The sequence below is a fragment of the Peromyscus maniculatus genome, chromosome 9 (genome assembly GCF_049852395.1).
Source record: "Peromyscus maniculatus bairdii isolate BWxNUB_F1_BW_parent chromosome 9, HU_Pman_BW_mat_3.1, whole genome shotgun sequence".
Lineage (NCBI taxonomy): Eukaryota > Metazoa > Chordata > Mammalia > Rodentia > Cricetidae > Peromyscus > Peromyscus maniculatus.
In genome coordinates, this window is record NC_134860.1 from 13,594,227 (window position 1) to 13,612,332 (window position 18,106).

Sequence of the window (18,106 nt, forward strand, 5' to 3'; positions counted from 1 at the left end):
TAGACAAAAAAAAAAAAAAAAAAAAAAAAAAAAAGCACAGAGAAGATCCATCAGCCTGGCCTGGGAACTCACAGGCTGAAGACACCACAGGGCTAAGTCATCATTGAGAGAGCACTGCCACCTTGTGGCATTAGCTAGGTACTGCACACCCTCACCTATGAGCTTTGCCAGTTTTCCTCTGTTTGATTGGCTCATAAGACAGGACTGATAGCACAGGCGTTTACTCTGATAGGAGACACGGGAATCAGGCATATGTGCAAGGAGAGTGAGCTTATATTTTAATAAATTGACTAAGAGTCTTTTAAACTGGAAGAACCAGAAAAAACCTCTAGTGTTCATGGCAACAACAATGTATAAGAGAGCTGAGAGTGCAGCTCTATTGGTAGAGTCCTTACCTAGGAGGCATGAATCCCTGGGTTTGATTCCCAGCACTGCATAAACTGGGTGTGGTGGTAGGAGGATCAAAAGTTCAAGGTCATCCTTAACTGCAATGAGTGTTCAAGACCTGGGCTACATGAGACCTTGTCTCGTGTGTGTGTGTGTGTGTGTGTGTGTGTGTGTGTGTGTGTGTGTGTGTAAAACTTTGGCCAACTTTCTTGCTACTAAATTATAAGTAAATACATAAGTGAAAAAAATCCAGTATCTCTTTTACCTTTAAGAAGAAATGTGAATGCATGTAATTGATGTTGTTTTTGCTAAGCATTTGCATGCACAGGCCCCTTTCCTGCCCTAAAAAACTGTCCCATGGAAGTTTTGTAGTCTGTTACTATGAAGACAGTCTGACACTTTGATGACAGTTTGCTGGTTTATTTGTAACGATAACTCATATCTATCTAGCAAGGCAGAGAGAGCAATGTTTCCCAGAAAGATATTCTGGGTCAGGGATAGTCTTCTACTGGACTTATATCTGTTAGTTAAAGCACACTAAGCAACAATGACTCCGAATCTGAAGAGATCTTAGGAGGCAAATTTCATATCTCATATTGTAAATATGTATATTGAGGCTTGACCTAAAGACTATATACATATATGCTGGAATGAAAGGTGTGTGACACCATGACCTGGCTCACACATTTTAAACTAAAAGGAATACAGGCTGGAATTTGATATGAGTGGCCCTGGGCATTCCAGGGACCTCATTCCAAGCTCTTGTTTGCCTCTGCTATTCATATGTTTTAAATGTGCTTTGATTGAAAACTATCTGCTTGCTAAAGGCACTACACAGTCTCATAGGCACAGGGGCTCCTATAGCGCGCTAGAGGTGGTGTCTGATCAGGCCTGTGCTCTGGAGGTGCAGACGGCAGCCTTTCACTGTGTGCTCATGTGGTTTTCCTTGCTGCATGCATGGGAGAGAGACAAGTAGCCAGAGTCCTGGCTCTGTAGTACCTCCTCTCATAAAGGGACCGTTTTGTGGCATTATTCTCACTTAATCTCACTTCCTTGGAGACTTTACCAGGGTGGTTTGGTTTTTGCTGCTGTTGGTTGGTTGGTTGGTTGGTTTGGTTTAAGTTGGAAGGAGATAACTGAGCCCATACTAAACATTTTGGTTAAAGAAGAGACTTTTCATAGACTCAGAACTCTATGGCCTGATCAGAATCCATTGAGATCAAGAAGACAGAAAACTTGGGCAGAGTGTTGTCTGTTCCCATGGTCACCGAACAAGGGGGCAATAGAGACTCTGGTCATGCATGCCACAAGAGGGCACATATGGAGCCTTTCTCCTAACTGGACTGCTCTTGAAAGGAAAATTGAGAAATCATAGTGGCATCTAAGTTTTCTGGTTCAACTTCAGAATTTTTTAAATCCAGAATGCAGCTGAAAGTGGATATGCATTTGAATTTCATTAAAATGCAGAGTTGAACTGTGTTGACTGTAAGTTGGAGTACATACTTATGTCATATGGAGTGAGAGAAATGGTTTAGTTCTGTGGTAAGGACTTAGAGAACATGAATGAAACTCCAGCGAACATGAATTATAACCCCCAAGATTGCTATGTCTAGTTGCATTTGTGTGGGTGCAATTGTTCAGTAATTTCTACTTTGACTTCTGAGTCATGTGCAAGCCCAGCTTACGCCCTGGGATTTCTTTGCTTCACTCTCTATCCACATCCTAGGCCAAGCATCCTCCCTGGGTCCTCGAGTGTGGCCCAGGGTCATCTTGCCTGCACAGCACCTGGCTCAGAACATAATCCAGAAAAGGGTGCTGTGGGAAGGCTGCTCCCATTCTCCTCTGCCTCACTTGGTCCTGAAAAATGACCAAACGGGACTCTGGTTTTTGTTTTGTTGTTGTTTGTTTTATTTTGTTTTGTTTTTTCAAGACAGAGTTTCTCTGTGTTGCTCTGGCTATCCTGGAACTCCCTCTGTAGACCAGGCTGGCCTCGAACTCACAGAGCTCCATCTACCTCTGCCTCTTAAGTGTTGGAATTAAAGGCTTGCACCACCATGCCCAGCTAAGGGACTCTGTTTTCTGCAAGCTTCTTCTGGGTTGTGTATATGTGACCTAATTTTCTGCATCTGGAGAACCAGGAGGCAGACCCAAGTCTACAAGTTATTCTCATGACCATCCCCTCATTGCCAGAAACTGGCCTATTCAGGTTCTTGGCTTCATAGGATGTGCTTTCTGTCTCTCACAGTGCCTGCGCCATTAGACTTCCAGTATGGCCTCCATCACCCTGTCAATCTGCTTTACTTTCCTCTAGGACAGCAGGTCTCACACAGGACTATGCACCTATTATATCTTGATTCTGAATCGCTGACTCTATGGAAGGTATAGGTGTACATCCAAAGGTGACTGGGGGCCCCTTCATCAGTGTCACAAACCCAGAGGCACCTGAGCTCTGCAGGGAACATATGAGCCGGAACAGGACCATATGTGTTCTGGGCAAAGGGCAGAGTCACACTGAGCTCTGCAAACTGTCACTGTGGAGAGGAAGACAGAGCTGTGGGTCCACATCTCCTGACATCTGGATGGTTAAATAATTGCTTTAATTTTTTAAATATTGGCAATGAGTTCCAAACCATTTGAAAGCCATCTTTAATCCAAATCTCATATAACCAAGGGCTCATTTTGAATGCTGGTGCTGGTGGCTGACTCAGGGAGTCCATAACCTGCGTGTTCTGCTTCAATCTGTATGGTCAACTCATCATTGCTGTCATCTTATCTCACCATAGGGGACATGGAACAAGGGGCAGAATAAGTCACTGATGCCATTACAACTTAGTAAGTGCTATTTGAAAATTGGCAAACTCAGATGAGTTCCCAAAAACCATTCCTAGGGCTTTGTCTCCTTTTATTGTAAGACTTGGTTCATATAGCACACAGCCAAGATCCAAATCAGTAGCTCATTTCAGTAAAAATTTTATGTGCTTGGTGAGCATATGTTAGCTTGTTCAACCTTACAGCATCCTCGTTGATTCATAATGGCATCTTTACTCTGGGGTTCCGATAACTGAGGTTGGAGGGAGTTACTTTTCCAGGGCCTCTTAGTCTATGTGTAGAGGGCTGTGACCAGTACTCCTTCCATAGAACCCTGTATCTGGGTCCAGCCTAATGTTGGACTTGGGACTGTTGGGAAGTGTGCTAGGGCATCTTCCTGGCCAGGGGCTCAGTCCAGACTTGCAGAGGTAGGCTTGATTGTGATCAGCCCCTTGAAGAATCTCACTGGGTTCAGTTCTGCTTGCTCTTCTGTGGAGATAGACACTGCCAGATTCCTCTATAGACCATCTCGCTGTGCAAGGCATAGTTGATGGCGTTGATTGTGGGCATGGTTTTGGCAATGAGGGCGGGTACCTGTTGTGTTGGAAAAGCCCATGAAAGATGCTTTGAAGCCTCTACTTCTCTCCCAGTCCCACTTCATAACTCATCCCCCTTACAACTGCCAATCATTTGTCCTCAGCTTGATTTTTCAGCCTCTGAGCCTTTTCTGGTGGATGTCTATAGTACAGAGAATGTTGCAGAACTCCCTACCACATCCTACCCAAGGCCAACACACCTGTTCCCAACCTGAATGTCAATCACAGCTCCTAGCCCTAGAGCACATGCTCACTATAGCTTTCTCTGTCATCTCAGTATGGTCCAAGAGGTGGAGGTGTATGGAACAAAAACATTTTCCACACTTTGTGAATATTTAAAGGAAGAAAGAGGGAGGAGAAAGAAAGAGAGAACAAGTGAGTGAGTTAGCAGAAAGTCAGAAGGCATAATACAGCAAGACAGACAGATGTGAAGATGGGCTTTGGAAGGGTCTGTACCATCTGTAGTTTGGGAGAGATGAAGGTCACATCTGCGATGGCTGCATATAGGTACAGGAGGGCGTAGGGGCCCCAGCCCAGCAGCAGCATCCTGCCTGGCAGAGTGGTGTTCACCTAGGAAGAAAACATCAGAAGAAACATCTGGTCACTCCAGGTGGCCATAGCCATGCAGAAGCAGGGGTGCTAGCACAGACTGGGCTCTAGGAAGAGGTGGAACCAGCAGAAGATCTCAGCATCATGTGAGCTCTTTGCTCTTTGAAAGGCTGTGTTGCCTTAAGCCTGTTATTTAAACTTACCCGACTTCAGTTGCTTTGTCTATAAAATGGTAAGGTAAAGCTGGGTTGCCTGGAGGTAGGGCCTGGGGGGGTGGATAATGAGCTTCCTTCCAGGTCTTTTTTCTTTAGGAGGAATCTTTGACGTAGGGTACCCAGGGCTGAGCTCTCCTCAGGCCTAGAATGAACTCACTATCAGTAGCCTCAGTCACTTCATGAGATCATCATGTCTAGGCTCAAAATTTTTCACAATATCAGTATAACCATGGAGTGGAACTGGAAAACATACTGAGTGAGACCCAGACCTAGAAAGACAAGCATCACACATGTGATTCACTGATATGTGGATCTTAGCATCAAATCTTTATATTTTATATTTATGTGTTGAATTTGGAGTACCTATAGAATATAGGAAACTGGAAAAGGACATTGATGAGGTAAGGAGGAAGATCTAAGAGAGAGGGTATAATAGTGCATCGATGATATGAATAAAAGGGGAGAAAAATGGGGAGGGAGAAAGGTGGGGAGAGGTTTGTGAGTATAGCTGGGGGGGTGGGGGTGAGGTAGCTAACACTAAAGATGTTTGAACAAGCCAAATGGAAATCTACTGTTTTTAAACTTCATTCAGATAAGAGACTTTAATCAACATAGGGCTATGCTCCTCCCAGAGGCCATAGCTTGCTAAATGAAAAACACAGTTCCAGGTATGAGATATCCCCTTGAGTTGGTCATAGGAATTCTGGAGATTCCCCAAACAATACAAGCTATTGCCATTGTTCTTAGTTGCCCACAAGAACTTGATAGCAGTACTCTATTGATGAAGATGCCATACATGTTGGTCATAGCACACAGGGATATCACTGCTGATGCTATGACACTGCTCCATGATGACTAATTTTCATAGTACTGGAAGGTGCTATGCAGGCAGGTGGGGACAAAAGTCATTAACAGTCTTACCCAGCTGTGAACCTTGTGAATTACAATAATGACTGGCATGGTAAGATATGTCCATGGGTGTAATAATGGCACAAAAGTTACAGGGGTAACCAATCACTTTCTGATAGGATTTAAGGCCCATTGTACAGGAAGAAAAACATGCATCGTACTGTAAATCCAGCCAAAAACCCATTGTTGAGGAGCTCGTAGGCCCCAGGGGTGAAACTACAACTATTATTCTGGAAGATGGGGTACAAATTGTTAAAGTTCAGGCTCATGGAGTGGGAGTGTCCATGAGCTCCACCTCTAAGAAGCTATGAGCAGTTGAGGGCTTTGAAGGGTGTGGACTTGTGTTAGCTGACTGCTGTGGGATGGTCTGTCTGTCAAATAAAACACTGATTGGCCAGTGGCCAGGCAGGAAGTAGGTGGGACAAGGAGAGAGGAGAATTCTGGGAAGTGGAAGGCTGAGGCAGAGAGACACTGCCAGATGCCACCATGACCAGCAGCATGTGAAGACACTGGTAAGCCACCAGCCATGTGGCAAGGTATAGATTTATGGAAATGGATTAATTTAAGCTATAAGAACAGTTAGCAAGAAGCCTGCCACGGCCATACAGTGTGTAAGCAATATAAGTCTCTGTGTTTACTTGGTTGGGTCTGAGCGGCTGTGGGACTGGCGGGTGACAAAGATTTGTCCTGACTGTGGGCAAGGCCGGAAAACTCTAGCTACAGCTGACCGTTCTCCAGTAGATGGTATTGTGTGTGTGAATATATGGGTAGCACACATTGGGGCTGGTGAATTAAGTTATTAAAAAAGAGGACATAAAGCTGGGGATTCAAGAAGTAGGGGTGGACCTGAAAGGAGTTATGGGGAGGAGTAGGGGTTGAATATGATTGTGATACCTCAGTAAAACCCCCCACTCTATCCCCTACAGACAAAGAGAAGCTTAAACCAGGGTTCCTAAGTGTAGATAAGAACTTAGACCCCTTTTCCCCAGGTGGCTGTATCTGCTACAGGGACTTTAGAAAACACAGTCAGGATATTCGACCAAAAGACTAAAAAGGGAGGCGGGTTAAAATAAATTATATGGTCTGTGCCTGAACTAGCTTCACAAAGAAAGGGGAGCACTCCTTCCAACCTCCCTGCTGTGAGTGAGAGATTTGGAAGAGCCTCCCTGGAGGCTTGTAAACTTAGAAAACACCTTACTTTTGCATTCTGTACCTAAAGTCTCTAGTGGTGGCTTTGGGGACGTGATCTAGGCACAACAAGACACTCACTCTATTATCTCAAAAAGGGGGTCTTAGACAAAGATATCTCAATATAGACAGACCCAGGCCAGTTTCAAGTCCCCAGAAATGATGGCGCCAGCCCCAGGAACAAAAGAACAGAGTCAGGATGTCTGATGGTAACCAATTAACCACGAGATGCCCCTCTCTGGAGATAACATGACCAGACCCTGGAGAGGAGTTGTAAAACTCCTGACAGGGCAAACAGACAAGCTAGAATAAGATAAAGTCCAGGCCCGGGAAAAACTGGACCAATCAAGGATGGACCCGTACTAACCCCCTCCCCTCTAAGAAATTTTATGGGTTTTGCCTATAAAAACTAACTTCCCCAAGAAAGAGTAACTCTTCTCTGCCTCACTTGAGATGGCTTGAGTTGAGTTCCCTGTCATGACTTGTAACAGATATATCTTGCTTTCTGGTATGCTCGTCCTTGGTGGTCTCTCTGGGGGTTACGATCTGGGCACAACAATGATAAAACTACATTGTATGAAATACTCAAAGAATTAATAAAAAATATTTTTCTAATATTGAGGTGATCAATGTGGAAGAGAACCTAGGAGGTGATGCTCTAGCCTCCAAAATAGGATACATGTAGCTGGAAGTTTTCCTGTGTCCCGCCTGGTCCACAGCCGCTCAGACCCAAGTAAATACACACAGGCTTATATTAATTAAAAGTGCTTGGCCATTAGCTCAGGCTGACTACTGATTAGCTCTTACCCTTAAACTCAGCCCATTTCTGTTCATCTATATGTCACCATGTGTTCCATGGCTTTACCTGTGTGCCATTACATGCTGCTCCCTGAACGGCGGACTGGTGTCTCCTGACTCAGCCCTCCTCTTCCCAGAATTCTCCTTGTCTACTTATCCCACCTATACTTTCTGCCTGGCTACTGGCCAATCAGTGTTTTATTAAACCAGTATACAAAAGCATCATTCCACAGCAGATACAAGATTATTGTCCCAGTGCAGCCCTCAACCTTTTAGCTAGATTCACAGATGAAAGTAACTTATAACGTTGTTTTCTAATTCATAGTAATAAATTTAAGTGGCAGATTGTCTCAATAAAAAGAATATTTTTATGCGCTGAAATTTGTTGAAGAGTTCCAGGTCTGGGTTTTGATCCATCTCTGCTATTACTAAATGTGTGGCATTTGGTGAGTCTGTGCCTCAGCCCAGTCTGTGACATGGGAGTCATAAAACTTTCATTCATCAGAAAAGATTCACAAAGATAAAGTGAAAATACATATAACGTCTATAATATCAATATTTGCTTTCATTAAAAACAATCTTTGTTGCTTGTTGTGACTCATCTGTTAATTTTTTGTAGGTAGCAGAGTCAAATGAAAATCTCTGGCAAGGGAATTTTAATATAGAAATTCTGAAATGGCCAGGAGGTCTTATTTCAAAGCATCATTTTTCTTGGACAAATGTGCTTGCAGGTGTGATTTTATGTGGTGGGTAATAGCCTGTGACTGTGATTAAATTAAACATCTCAAAGCAATTTAAAAAGCAGCATTTGAAGAGTTCTGCAATTTAGTGCCAAGCCTCAAATCCCTAGGGAGACTGGAGTGTAACAGCATGCATGATGTAATGTAGGAGCCTGGATCTCAGGGTTGCAAGGCCTGGGTGAATCTGTCTTGTTCTGGCCTTTGCTGCCTAGGCTCTGGAAATCTGAGCAACGGGAGGGTGTTTTCTAGCCCTAACAACATATTCCCTGTGCAAGCTGGTTTTTCTCAGTATTTTTGCAAACACAGAAAACACAGATTTCTGCTGTGTCATGCATGTTTCCAGAGTCTCTGAGAGATCAAGAGACTCCTGCTGCTTCAGGAGCTGGCTTCTTACCTGCAGATGACCACTCCTGGAGAATTTGTGTTCCATGAGCTGGTATGAAGTGAGTGTGATGAAGAGGGGTACAACAAAGTTGAAAAAGGCCATGATGAAGAGGAAACTGATGATGTTTCTATGGGTAGAGGGTAGAGAAACAGAGGTCAACTCCAGGATGCCAGCAGCCCAGGATACCAGCAGCCCAGGTCCACTGACATCTGTGCTGGACAGTGAGAGGTGTCATCCCATCTTAGACAGGCACTCAGAGTAGCTGCTCCTGTACCCAGCTGAACTCTCCTCAGTAGTCAGGAGCTGTAGGTCTTCCTGAAGTTTGCTTTTGGGAACCAGGAGCTAAGATGAAAAAAGGATTTCTTCAAGCTCAAATGCTCAGCCTTGCTGTCTTGTTTGTTAGCTGAGGATAGATGGGATTCTTCAATTTGGAAAATATGTTCACTAAATCCTGGAGGTATTCGTAGGCCAAGAGGAAAGACTATCCAAGGAAATCTCTTGCATTGCCTAAGGATTTGAAAATAACCTATGGATGACAGAGACTGGATACCATCTCTTTAAGAAATCAATAAAGGGGGCTGGAGAGATGGCTCAGAAGTTAGGAGCACTGGCTGCTCTTCCAGAGGTCCTGAGTTCAATTCCCAGCAACCACATGGTGGCTCACAACCACCTGTAATGAGATCTGGTACTCTCTTCTGACTTAACAGGCATACATGCAAGCAGAATACTGTATACATAATAAATAAATACATCTTTAAAAAAAGAAGTCAAGCCGGGCGGTGGTGGCGCATGCCTTTAATCCCAGCACTCGGGAGGCAGAGTCAGGCGGATCTCTGTGAGTTCGAGGCCAGCCTGGGCTACCAAGTGAGCTCCAGGAAAGGCGCAAAGCTATGCAGAGAAACCCTGTCTCGAAAAACCAAAACCAAAAAAAAAAAAAAGTCAATAAAAGGGGCTGGGTGTGGTGGCTCATACTTGGGAGGCCAAGGCAGAAGGCGTGCCACAGCTCACTGCCAGCCTGGGCTCTAGCGTGAATTTCAGGACATCCTGTGCTAATGTCTCAAAAAATTAACAATGGCAGAGTCATTAAAGGGACCACAGAGGACCTTGAGGAGATGGGAGGATGAACAGAAACAAGTAAAAATCACCAGGATACAGATCCTGACTTCATGAAGGGGAGGCTTCTCAAGAGATACATTCACTAGTGGGAAGTATGAAGAATCCTTGTTAGGTGATGTTCTGAGGGACATTGGGACCATCCAAGCTCACAGGTCACTTTCACCTGAGAAGCCTATTATCAGGTGTAAATACTTCAGGAGTCTGCAATGTCTGTAAAACGTGAATGCAGTGTGACTGTGCCAGAAACAAGAAGTGGAAGAGATGGGAGGCATGGTGCTAGAAGCCATGTGACCAGTCCCCAAATTGATCCCTGATGGATTTTCTAAGCTCTTTCTCCCTGGAGCCACACAGATAGTGTGGTAGTAGAAGAAAATTCCATGGTTGTAGAGACTGCATGCATTCAGCCCCATCTTATCAGGGATTGGCCCACAGTAGGTGCTGAGAGAAGATGGAGAACATGTCTCCATGCTGGGAAGTCCCTACCAATGCAAAGCCCTTACATGATTTGGATATGTTGATCTAAGGGCATGTGTGCCTCCCAAAATCAATGCATACTGAGCCAAGATAACTCCATGTGCTGAAGAGGGCCAAAGAGTAGTAGGGCTCTGTGATAGTTATGATCAACGCAGGCCAACAACCCACTGTATAATCATCCTTTGGATTTTCCCAAACACTGACATTGTTCCAGTTGGGTTTTCATCTGGAACATCCTTCTCACAGAAGCTTAAAGTCAAGATCCCTGTGGAAGGGAGCCTCAAAACTGCAACTTTCATCTCACCTGTCACGTCTAGAATAGTCCAATGTACAGCATGTCCCCAAAGGCTCATAGTCATAGTGGCCCCAGCCCATCAGGGGCAGGGATGCCCAGAAGGCAGATGATAGCCACACAAACATCACCAGGGGGATGGCCGTGTTCCATGCCAACTGTCTACCTGCATGAGATAGAGGAAAGATAGTTTGTAAAGAGATAGGTTGACTACATGGAAAAGAATAGTCTTTGTAGCTTCAGAGCATCCCCAGATCCCTAGTCCAATAGTAATAGCATGGGTATCTTTGAGCCTCAGTTTTCTCTATTTTGAGCAAGAAGCTCTCTCCCTTTGAGGACTATGATGAACAAAAGAGATCATGGGTAGTGATGGTCTCCTCAAATATCCTAAATCATCTTCAGAGAACAGAGAGGAGGAGAAAGAGTGGAAACAAGAGACAGATGTGTCTCCCAAAGCCAAGGTTAAGGAAGAGACATACACAGTAGTTCGGGTAAAGGCAGGGTACTTGCTGAGAGGCAAGGTGTCTGCTCCACAATGCTCTACAAAAGCTCGGGGCCCTAGGTCCTATCTCAGTACTACTGGCAAAAACCATTGTCCTGACGGTCTCTTAGGGTGTGGTGTAATACAGCTGTGGTCTTGCTCCTAGTCTTCTGTAGCCTCATTACCGACCTGACTTCAGCACATCTGTCCCAGCTATCCTCATCTGTCTGTGGATTACTTGTTGATCCCTTTTGATCCCATGACAGAAGACAGGGCTCAAGATAGGCTTGAACCAGCAAAGAATAACAGGCCTATAACCTCCCTCACCCCACACCTAGCCTCTCTTGACATCACCTCAGATGGACTTTGCTTGAATGTGCTTCCCTGCTAAAGATAGGTTGTGTCCTCAAATTCAGGTGCTGAAGGTCTCCATTTCCAGTGTGACGGCATTTGAAGGCAGGACTTTGGGAGGGCATTAGTCATGAAGGGGTAGTCCCTGGTGAGTTTAGTGCTCTTTTAGTATGGATTTTTCTAGGCTGCACCGTGTGCACAACTCTCATATTGGTATAGGGAGAGACATGAGAGCAATGACCTTGTGGAGAAGTAGTTTGGTGAACATCTGCATACAGGAACTGCATTAAGCAAGACTGGACGTGCTGGCACACTGATCTCAGACTTGAGAGAAATGACGTTCTATTGTTGAAGCCATCTGCCCTTTGATGTTTTGTCATAGTGGCCCAGGCCCACTAAGGCACTCTCTACTCCAACAGAGAGCATGGCCCACTGCTTGACCCACATGTGGCAAAAGCCTTTTTGCATGAAAAAGGTTTCCAAGATAAAGTGTTCACTGTCACCCAGGAATGGAGCAGATGAGCCTGGCCTTCCTCCTCTCTAGTCCCTATCTTCATGCTGCTCTGCTGCACCCTCCAAGGCAGGAAGGGATCTGATGTGAAGGCCTGGTGGGACTGGAGGTCAATTACAGAGACATCTCTCCCCCCCTCCCCCGTGTTTTGTGTGTGTGTGTGTGTGTGTGTGTGTGTGTGTGTGTGTGTGTGTGTGTTGTGATGATCCTGGGGATATTTGGAACAGGCAGTAAAGCAGTAAAGTGGCGGCCTCAGGGTCATGTTGACAGGAGAGGCTAACCTATCATCACTCGGAATAAAAAACAAGGCAGTTTTTCACTGAGAGAGGGGCTCCTGATGCCTGAATATTAGGCTGTGGTGGTCATGGACCCAACAGGAGCCTTCATGCTGAGAAAATCCACCACACAAGACTTGGACTCAGTTGAGAAGGGGAACAGCCACCTCTGGAGACATCCTGGTCATACTCAATGCCAGCCCTAACTAACTCTATTTCCTGGGCACACAGGGCTACTTGCTTACCTTCTGTAGGCCTCTGTTTTTTAGGCTACACACTGGAGGTTTTCTGTCTAGGTCAGTTAAACACAGTTCCTCAAAGTATGTTTATATGCCTCTCGCTGGTAATGATAATGCTGTGTGTTTTAACGTATATTGGTTATCATTTAGAAAAGACATTAAGAAGAATAAAAATTATGGATTTTTCTTTGTTGTTTTTAGACAATGACTTGTGTAACTCAGGTTGGCCTTTAATTCACTAAGTAGCTGAAAATGACCTTGAACTCCTGATCCTCCTGCCTCTACCCCCCAGTGTCAGTATTATAGACGTGCACCACCATGCCAGGAATTTGTTGCGTTTTTGCTAGATCCAAGGCCTGTAGATGTTAAGTAAGGACCCTACCAATTGAGCTATCTAACCAGATCCTAAACTAAGTTCTAAAGAGAAGTGGGCAGGGCATAGTAATCACACTTGTAATACCTAGTTGTTGGGAAATGGAGACTGGAGGACCAGGATTTCCAAGTCACCCTGCCTTCATATGGAGAGCAAGACCACCAGCCTGAGCTGCATGAGACTGTCAGAAAACAAAACTAAGGAAATAAAACAAAACTCATAAAACTAGAAGAAAAGTTTGACATTTTTAAAAGTAACTCACTTGTTGGGAAAAAAATAACAAGCAAGGGTTAGGGACACAGCTCATTAGTGCAGTGCTTATCTGGCACGCAGGAGCCACTAGGTTGATTCTAGCATTGCGTGAGCCAGGCATGGAAGTGCGCAGCTGTAATCTCAGTACTCATGGGGAGTGGGAAGCCAGTCTGAGTTACCAGAGACCCTGCCTCAAAACAAAACAAAACAAACAAAAAATGACAGGCAACCACAGAGCAGGTGGCACACTGATAACACAATCTCACAGTGAGCCTTGGGGAATCTAGACCTGGATTCATCTTTGTGTGGCTCTGTCATGGACCCAGGAAATGGCAAGGTGGCCGGGCACACACACACACATGTTCACCCTCCTTCTGTCCTCCAATTTTATCTGACTGCCAGGACATTTTCTATGTCCATGATCTTATCTGATTTTCAAAATGAATCTCTGAGATCTTGCAGAGAAGAAAACTAAGGCTCAAAGCCTTGAGTCACCAAGGCTGTAGCAAGGGCAGCCTCAGTCTTTCTAACATACGTCTCAAAGCAGGCTTGTCCACCCTCCCTCTCCCTCTTTTTCGGAAATGAATGGCTGCAAGTTGTGTGCATGTACCTCCTTTCCACCCACACTCTTGTTTGGAAAACACTGAACTGAAATGAATACTGACCACCCCGCCATATCTTCTATCCTCCTACAATCTGCAGTGACCCTACAGTCAGGGGGCCCAGACACATACGGGTGCAGTAGTGGTGGTAGCGGCCCCAGGCGATAGCTGCACTACCACAGATGCTGGCCAGTGCCGTTGCAAACCCCTGGAAACCATGAGCCTGGCAGCCCTCTGAACCATATGGCCAGCGCCTGTGGGAAACAATGAGCAGAGTGACCCTTCCCTCCAGCCTTCTCCCCACACCTGCCCGGGGGGAACCTGGAGAGTCCCTGGATGTTATCCCTGCTCCTGCAAGGAGGACCTTATTATCAGTGTCTTCCCATGATGCAACTGGGGCCTTGGGGTTTAGGTAAGTGGGCCAATGAACCACCATGGGCCAAAGTGTCTTTCTGCATTCAGATGGAGACCATATGTCTCCATCACAGGTGGGTAAATGGAGGCCAAGAGAAAAAAATTACTTATCCAGGGTACCACAACAGATGAAGACAAAGCCAGAGGTAAACCCCCAAATAGCTAGACTCTCATTCCCATGGCAAAGCAGAGGAAGAAGCTCTTATTCATCCTCCTTCAAAGAGGAGGAATTCTTTTTGAATCAGGCTCCAAAGACATCTTTGCAGGCCACATGCCAAGACCCTGGTTTGCACATAAGGTATTAAAGTGTGGTCTAAATCATGTTTGCTTTACCAAACACTTCTTTAGGGCCTACCAGAAAGTATTAGTTCATAATTTGTAAATAATTAAACCAGTACATCTAACAAAACATGAATTAGGTTGTAATACGTAATTGAAGAAGTATCCCAGGACTGGAAATGATGGAGCAAGGACTCAAGGCTAGACCACATGAATACAGGGCTCAGGTTCTGAATCCCTCCAGCCCACTGTCTCTGATCAGGTCTGAGCAACCCCTTCATTCTAGACATTGGCTATATCTTCATAAATAATCAGGAATTTGAGTTTAACTTGATTCAGCCTGCCTAACCTCTGACCTTGTGACAGTTTTCTATAGGTAGAAAGAAAGACTCTGGTCTGCTTGCCGGTGATGTTCCAAGCAAGTCCCCAGAGCCTGTGGAAGGGGAAGGGGCTGGTACCGGAGGAGGCTGGATACAGCTGCAACAAGGGCATTCAGGCTGATCCCACTGTCGGCCAGGGCTAGGCTCAGTACCAGCAGGTTGCTGGGAGTCCGCAGATCTGGAGTCTTGCAGAAAGAGAAGATGGTCAGGCCATTGAGGCTGAGGCCAGAGAGCGCTGGAAGGAAGGATGAGGGCTGGTATCGAGGCTGCTATCGAGGTGAGGCCCGCGTGGGTATCAGAAGCAGGGTCTGGGGCTGATGGAGTTTCAGTAACCTCACACATTCCACCTCAGCAACCCCTCAGCACAGCGTTTCAAATGCTACTCTGGTGGGATGACCCCAGGCACTAAATCCATGGTTCTCCCTGTTCACTGCCTACTGACAATCTAACAGGAAGATGTACGAGAAGACCGCACAGGCCAGTGTGGCTCATGCTGTGATAATTGGTCACTGACCAGTGCTGGACGAGTGGGGGGCCCAGGCACCCTGGAGAGCCTGTTGCATGCATCCTTTCCTTCAATCTTCTCTCCATGGCTCAGAGATGCCAGATAGCGAGCATGCACTGTAAGTGCACATGGGAAGGGGCAGAGCTAGGGACAGTCTCAAGTCTTTCAGATTTCAAAACGCCTTCTTCAAGGGCTGGGGGGCAATGTCAGGGAGGGACCTGGAGAAGAGGATCCAACTTAGAGCACAGAGTGACCAGGACTCCAGGCAGCAAGCTGCAGGAAGGGTCTCTAGCAGCAGAGGCCTGACCCTCGATTTCAGCTTGGTCACACTCTTGCTGTTCCTTGAACTTTCTTACCCTTGGCTTCTTGTTTCAAAAGAGCAAGAGAGCTCGGCAAGATACTTAAGAAGCAGAGGCAGGAGAATCACAAGTCTAATGTCAGCCTATATAACCCTATCTCAAAACTAAAAAGTAAAAAACGGACTAGGGATATAATGCAGTGGTAGAGATCTTACCTAGCTTGTAGAAGGCCCTGGGTTACATCCTTAGTTATAACTTGCTCTCACTAGAAAGGGGGTGGGGATGATGGAGAGGGAAAGCTTTTCCTTTAAAATTGTGGAGGTTAGTGCATGGGAAAGGATTCCAGAGAGAGAAGCATATGTAAAGATGTAAAGTAAAATTTCCCAGCATATTAGAGGACCAGAAAGCAGGCTAAGTTCCCAGGAGGTGGGGCCTGCTCAGTGGTGTCCAGTATCTTCAGGACGGTCCTAGTGGCTGGCACCCCCCCCCCCCATTGTCAGTCCTCAGCATGTAAAAGAATGTACAGATTCCTCTTCGGGGTCTGGTTTGAATGAAGACTGTACCTCATCAGCCTGGCTTCAGGAAGGATTCTATTTCTGTGCCCACTGGGGATCTTAGAGATTCTAGCTTGAGGCAGGTGTCTCTTGGACCTAAGTAGCTGCTGTTGGAGAAAAACCTTTGGTTGTAGGACTAAACCTGGTGGACGTAGTGGCAGACTAAGGCAGAGGTGGCAGGGGGATAATGAACTTAAGTTCTCTGGATGTCTATTTAGACCATGACTTTATACTAATGGTTCAACTTAGCCTCTGCAGACACACATTATAATGATTAGACTTTGAGGGTCAGAAAGCTGAAATGACTTGGTATCATCCCACAGAGAGCAGGTGCCTGAGCTGTCTGTCTCTGGAGACATCTGAGGGCCTGGTCTTATATGAGAGTCTTAGCAAAGTTTCTGGGGAGTGAATTAAATTTTCTCTTGGCTTGGGGGATATGAAAAGTTTAGGCCTGGCCCAGTTACCTCCTGAGCAGGTATCTTCTGCCAAGTGTCTCTCTCTTTGACTCTGCCTGGCTTTTTTCCCTGGCTCCTATGCAACATGCTACATCCTGAGGGGGCTGTGAAGAGAATAAGCCCTGGATCCAGACACAGAGGAGAGGCAGCCAAGATGATATGCCCACTCCACAGCTGTGGTCTGGCTTCTGGGAACCACTGGGCCCTTGCTCCGCCCAAGGTCTTGCTTGGCTCACCTTCCATCAGCAGCACTGTTCCCACAGCCAGCACCTCGAGTTCCCCAAAGCCAGCAGGCAGGGCTCTGGGCGCTGCCATCCTTGGACTCCCTTCTTGTTAGCTGCCCAGCTCTTTCCTGGCTCTCTGAAGCCAGGCTCCTCCTTTTTAAAGGGCCACCCCACCTGCTGGCACATGGGGATTACTACGGTAGCCTTAGAACACCTTCGGTTTTTCTCACCCTTCTAAGTCTCCCTCTTGGCTCACACAGAAGGAATCCATTCAGTAGAAAGACAGTGCAGCCTTTGTGAAGCTGGAGCGAGCCCTGCCTTGTTCATTTCAGCCCACTAGGCAGGATTAAGGTCTAGGATCCAAATGGTGTGTGACTGAAAGCTGAATTGGGAAAGGGTTGCATAACCCAGGGAGGGAAGTGGAAGAAAGGATTTGAGCTGCAGCTGTCCCTGAGAATTGGAGAGTAGCCAGCCCTTCTATGTGCACAGTTGCCAACAAGCTGTGTGTACATGTGCATGTGCGTGTGCGTGTGCGTGTGCGTGTGTGTGTGTGTGTGTGTGTGTGTGTGTGTGTGTGCATGCCCATTCACGGAACCAGAGGCATGTGCAGGGGGAAGGGGAAGGCTTTTGAAGTCATGTGCTGTCATAAAACAAATGTAGACTGGGACCAGACGCTGAGCTTCTGGCTTCGAATCTGCCATTACTGGCTCTATGTTCTGCACTGCAGCCATTGGGTCATTATCTTTTCAACTTGGGCATATGTGCGCCATACCCTTTCCCAGCTAAGTGCTAGGGAATGGTTGAATCCATTGTGGATTTAGACTCTGGGGCTTCACTTCCTATTTCCCATCCAGACTTTGAGCTATGCATGCATAAAATATATCAGGATGAAGGATGGTTTGCACTCTTTCAAAGTGCCTCAGTACTCACTAAGTACTTTGGCTTCTATACACAAGGTCTTAGTACAAATTGTATACTGGTTCACAGTGAAATCCACTTCAGAAAGCAATAAACTATGCCACAACTAATTTCAGATGGAGAAACCAAGTCCCAAAGGGTTATTAGCAAAATAGCTCACGTCTATTAAAGTTAGGGACTACACTAATGGATGATTATCAGAAGACTCCTAAAAATAACTCCACGAATAAACTGCCAGTTCCCCTCCATTTTAAATGAGGAAAATGGAGATAAGTTAGTTAGGAATCAGTCCAGGGCCGTGTAGTGAGTGTGGGGGTGGAAAGCAACCACTCTTGCTTTCCATCCTGCAGGCCCTGGCATTTCCCATTGGTGACCTCTGATCCCCTCTAGAAGAGCAGTTCATTCTATTCTGGTAACATCCAGGTCATAAACCTCCCCTCCTGTCAATACCTACTTAAGTCTGAATTTAATGACTCTTGGAGCCTGAAATTCCAGCTACATCCTCCAGGGCCTTCCCCACTCTTTTTCTGATTTCTA

The 18,106-nt window shown here is 45.9% G+C and overlaps 1 protein-coding gene across 1 annotated transcript; it reads right to left on the reverse strand.

Annotated features, from left to right (window-relative positions):
• Window positions 1–3,268: 3,268 nt before the first annotated feature.
• Rgr (retinal G protein coupled receptor) lies at window positions 3,269–16,781 on the reverse strand. The gene is made up of 7 exons (XM_006976683.4): window positions 16,664–16,781; window positions 14,693–14,849; window positions 13,674–13,795; window positions 10,470–10,623; window positions 8,585–8,702; window positions 4,248–4,361; window positions 3,269–3,789 (listed from the first exon to the last, which is right to left on the reverse strand). Exons 1-7 carry the CDS (start codon window positions 16,740–16,742, stop codon window positions 3,667–3,669), a joined length of 867 nt encoding a protein of 288 aa, XP_006976745.2. The 5' UTR covers window positions 16,743–16,781; the 3' UTR covers window positions 3,269–3,666.
• Between the last annotated feature and the right edge of the window lie 1,325 nt (window positions 16,782–18,106).

Excerpts from the sequence above, each read along its gene's own strand:
- Rgr (XM_006976683.4), bottom strand. The coding sequence starts at position 16,742 with ATGGCAGCGCCCAGAGCCCTGCCTGCTGGCTTTGGGGAACTCGAGGTG. Across the intron at positions 13,796-14,692 it reads GCTGTATCCAGCCTCCTCCG|GCGCTGGCCATATGGTTCAG; the intron begins GTACCAGCCCCT and ends TGTTTCCCACAG. Across the intron at positions 3,790-4,247 it reads TCTCTCCCAAACTACAGATG|GTACCCGCCCTCATTGCCAA; the intron begins GTACAGACCCTT and ends CCAACACAACAG.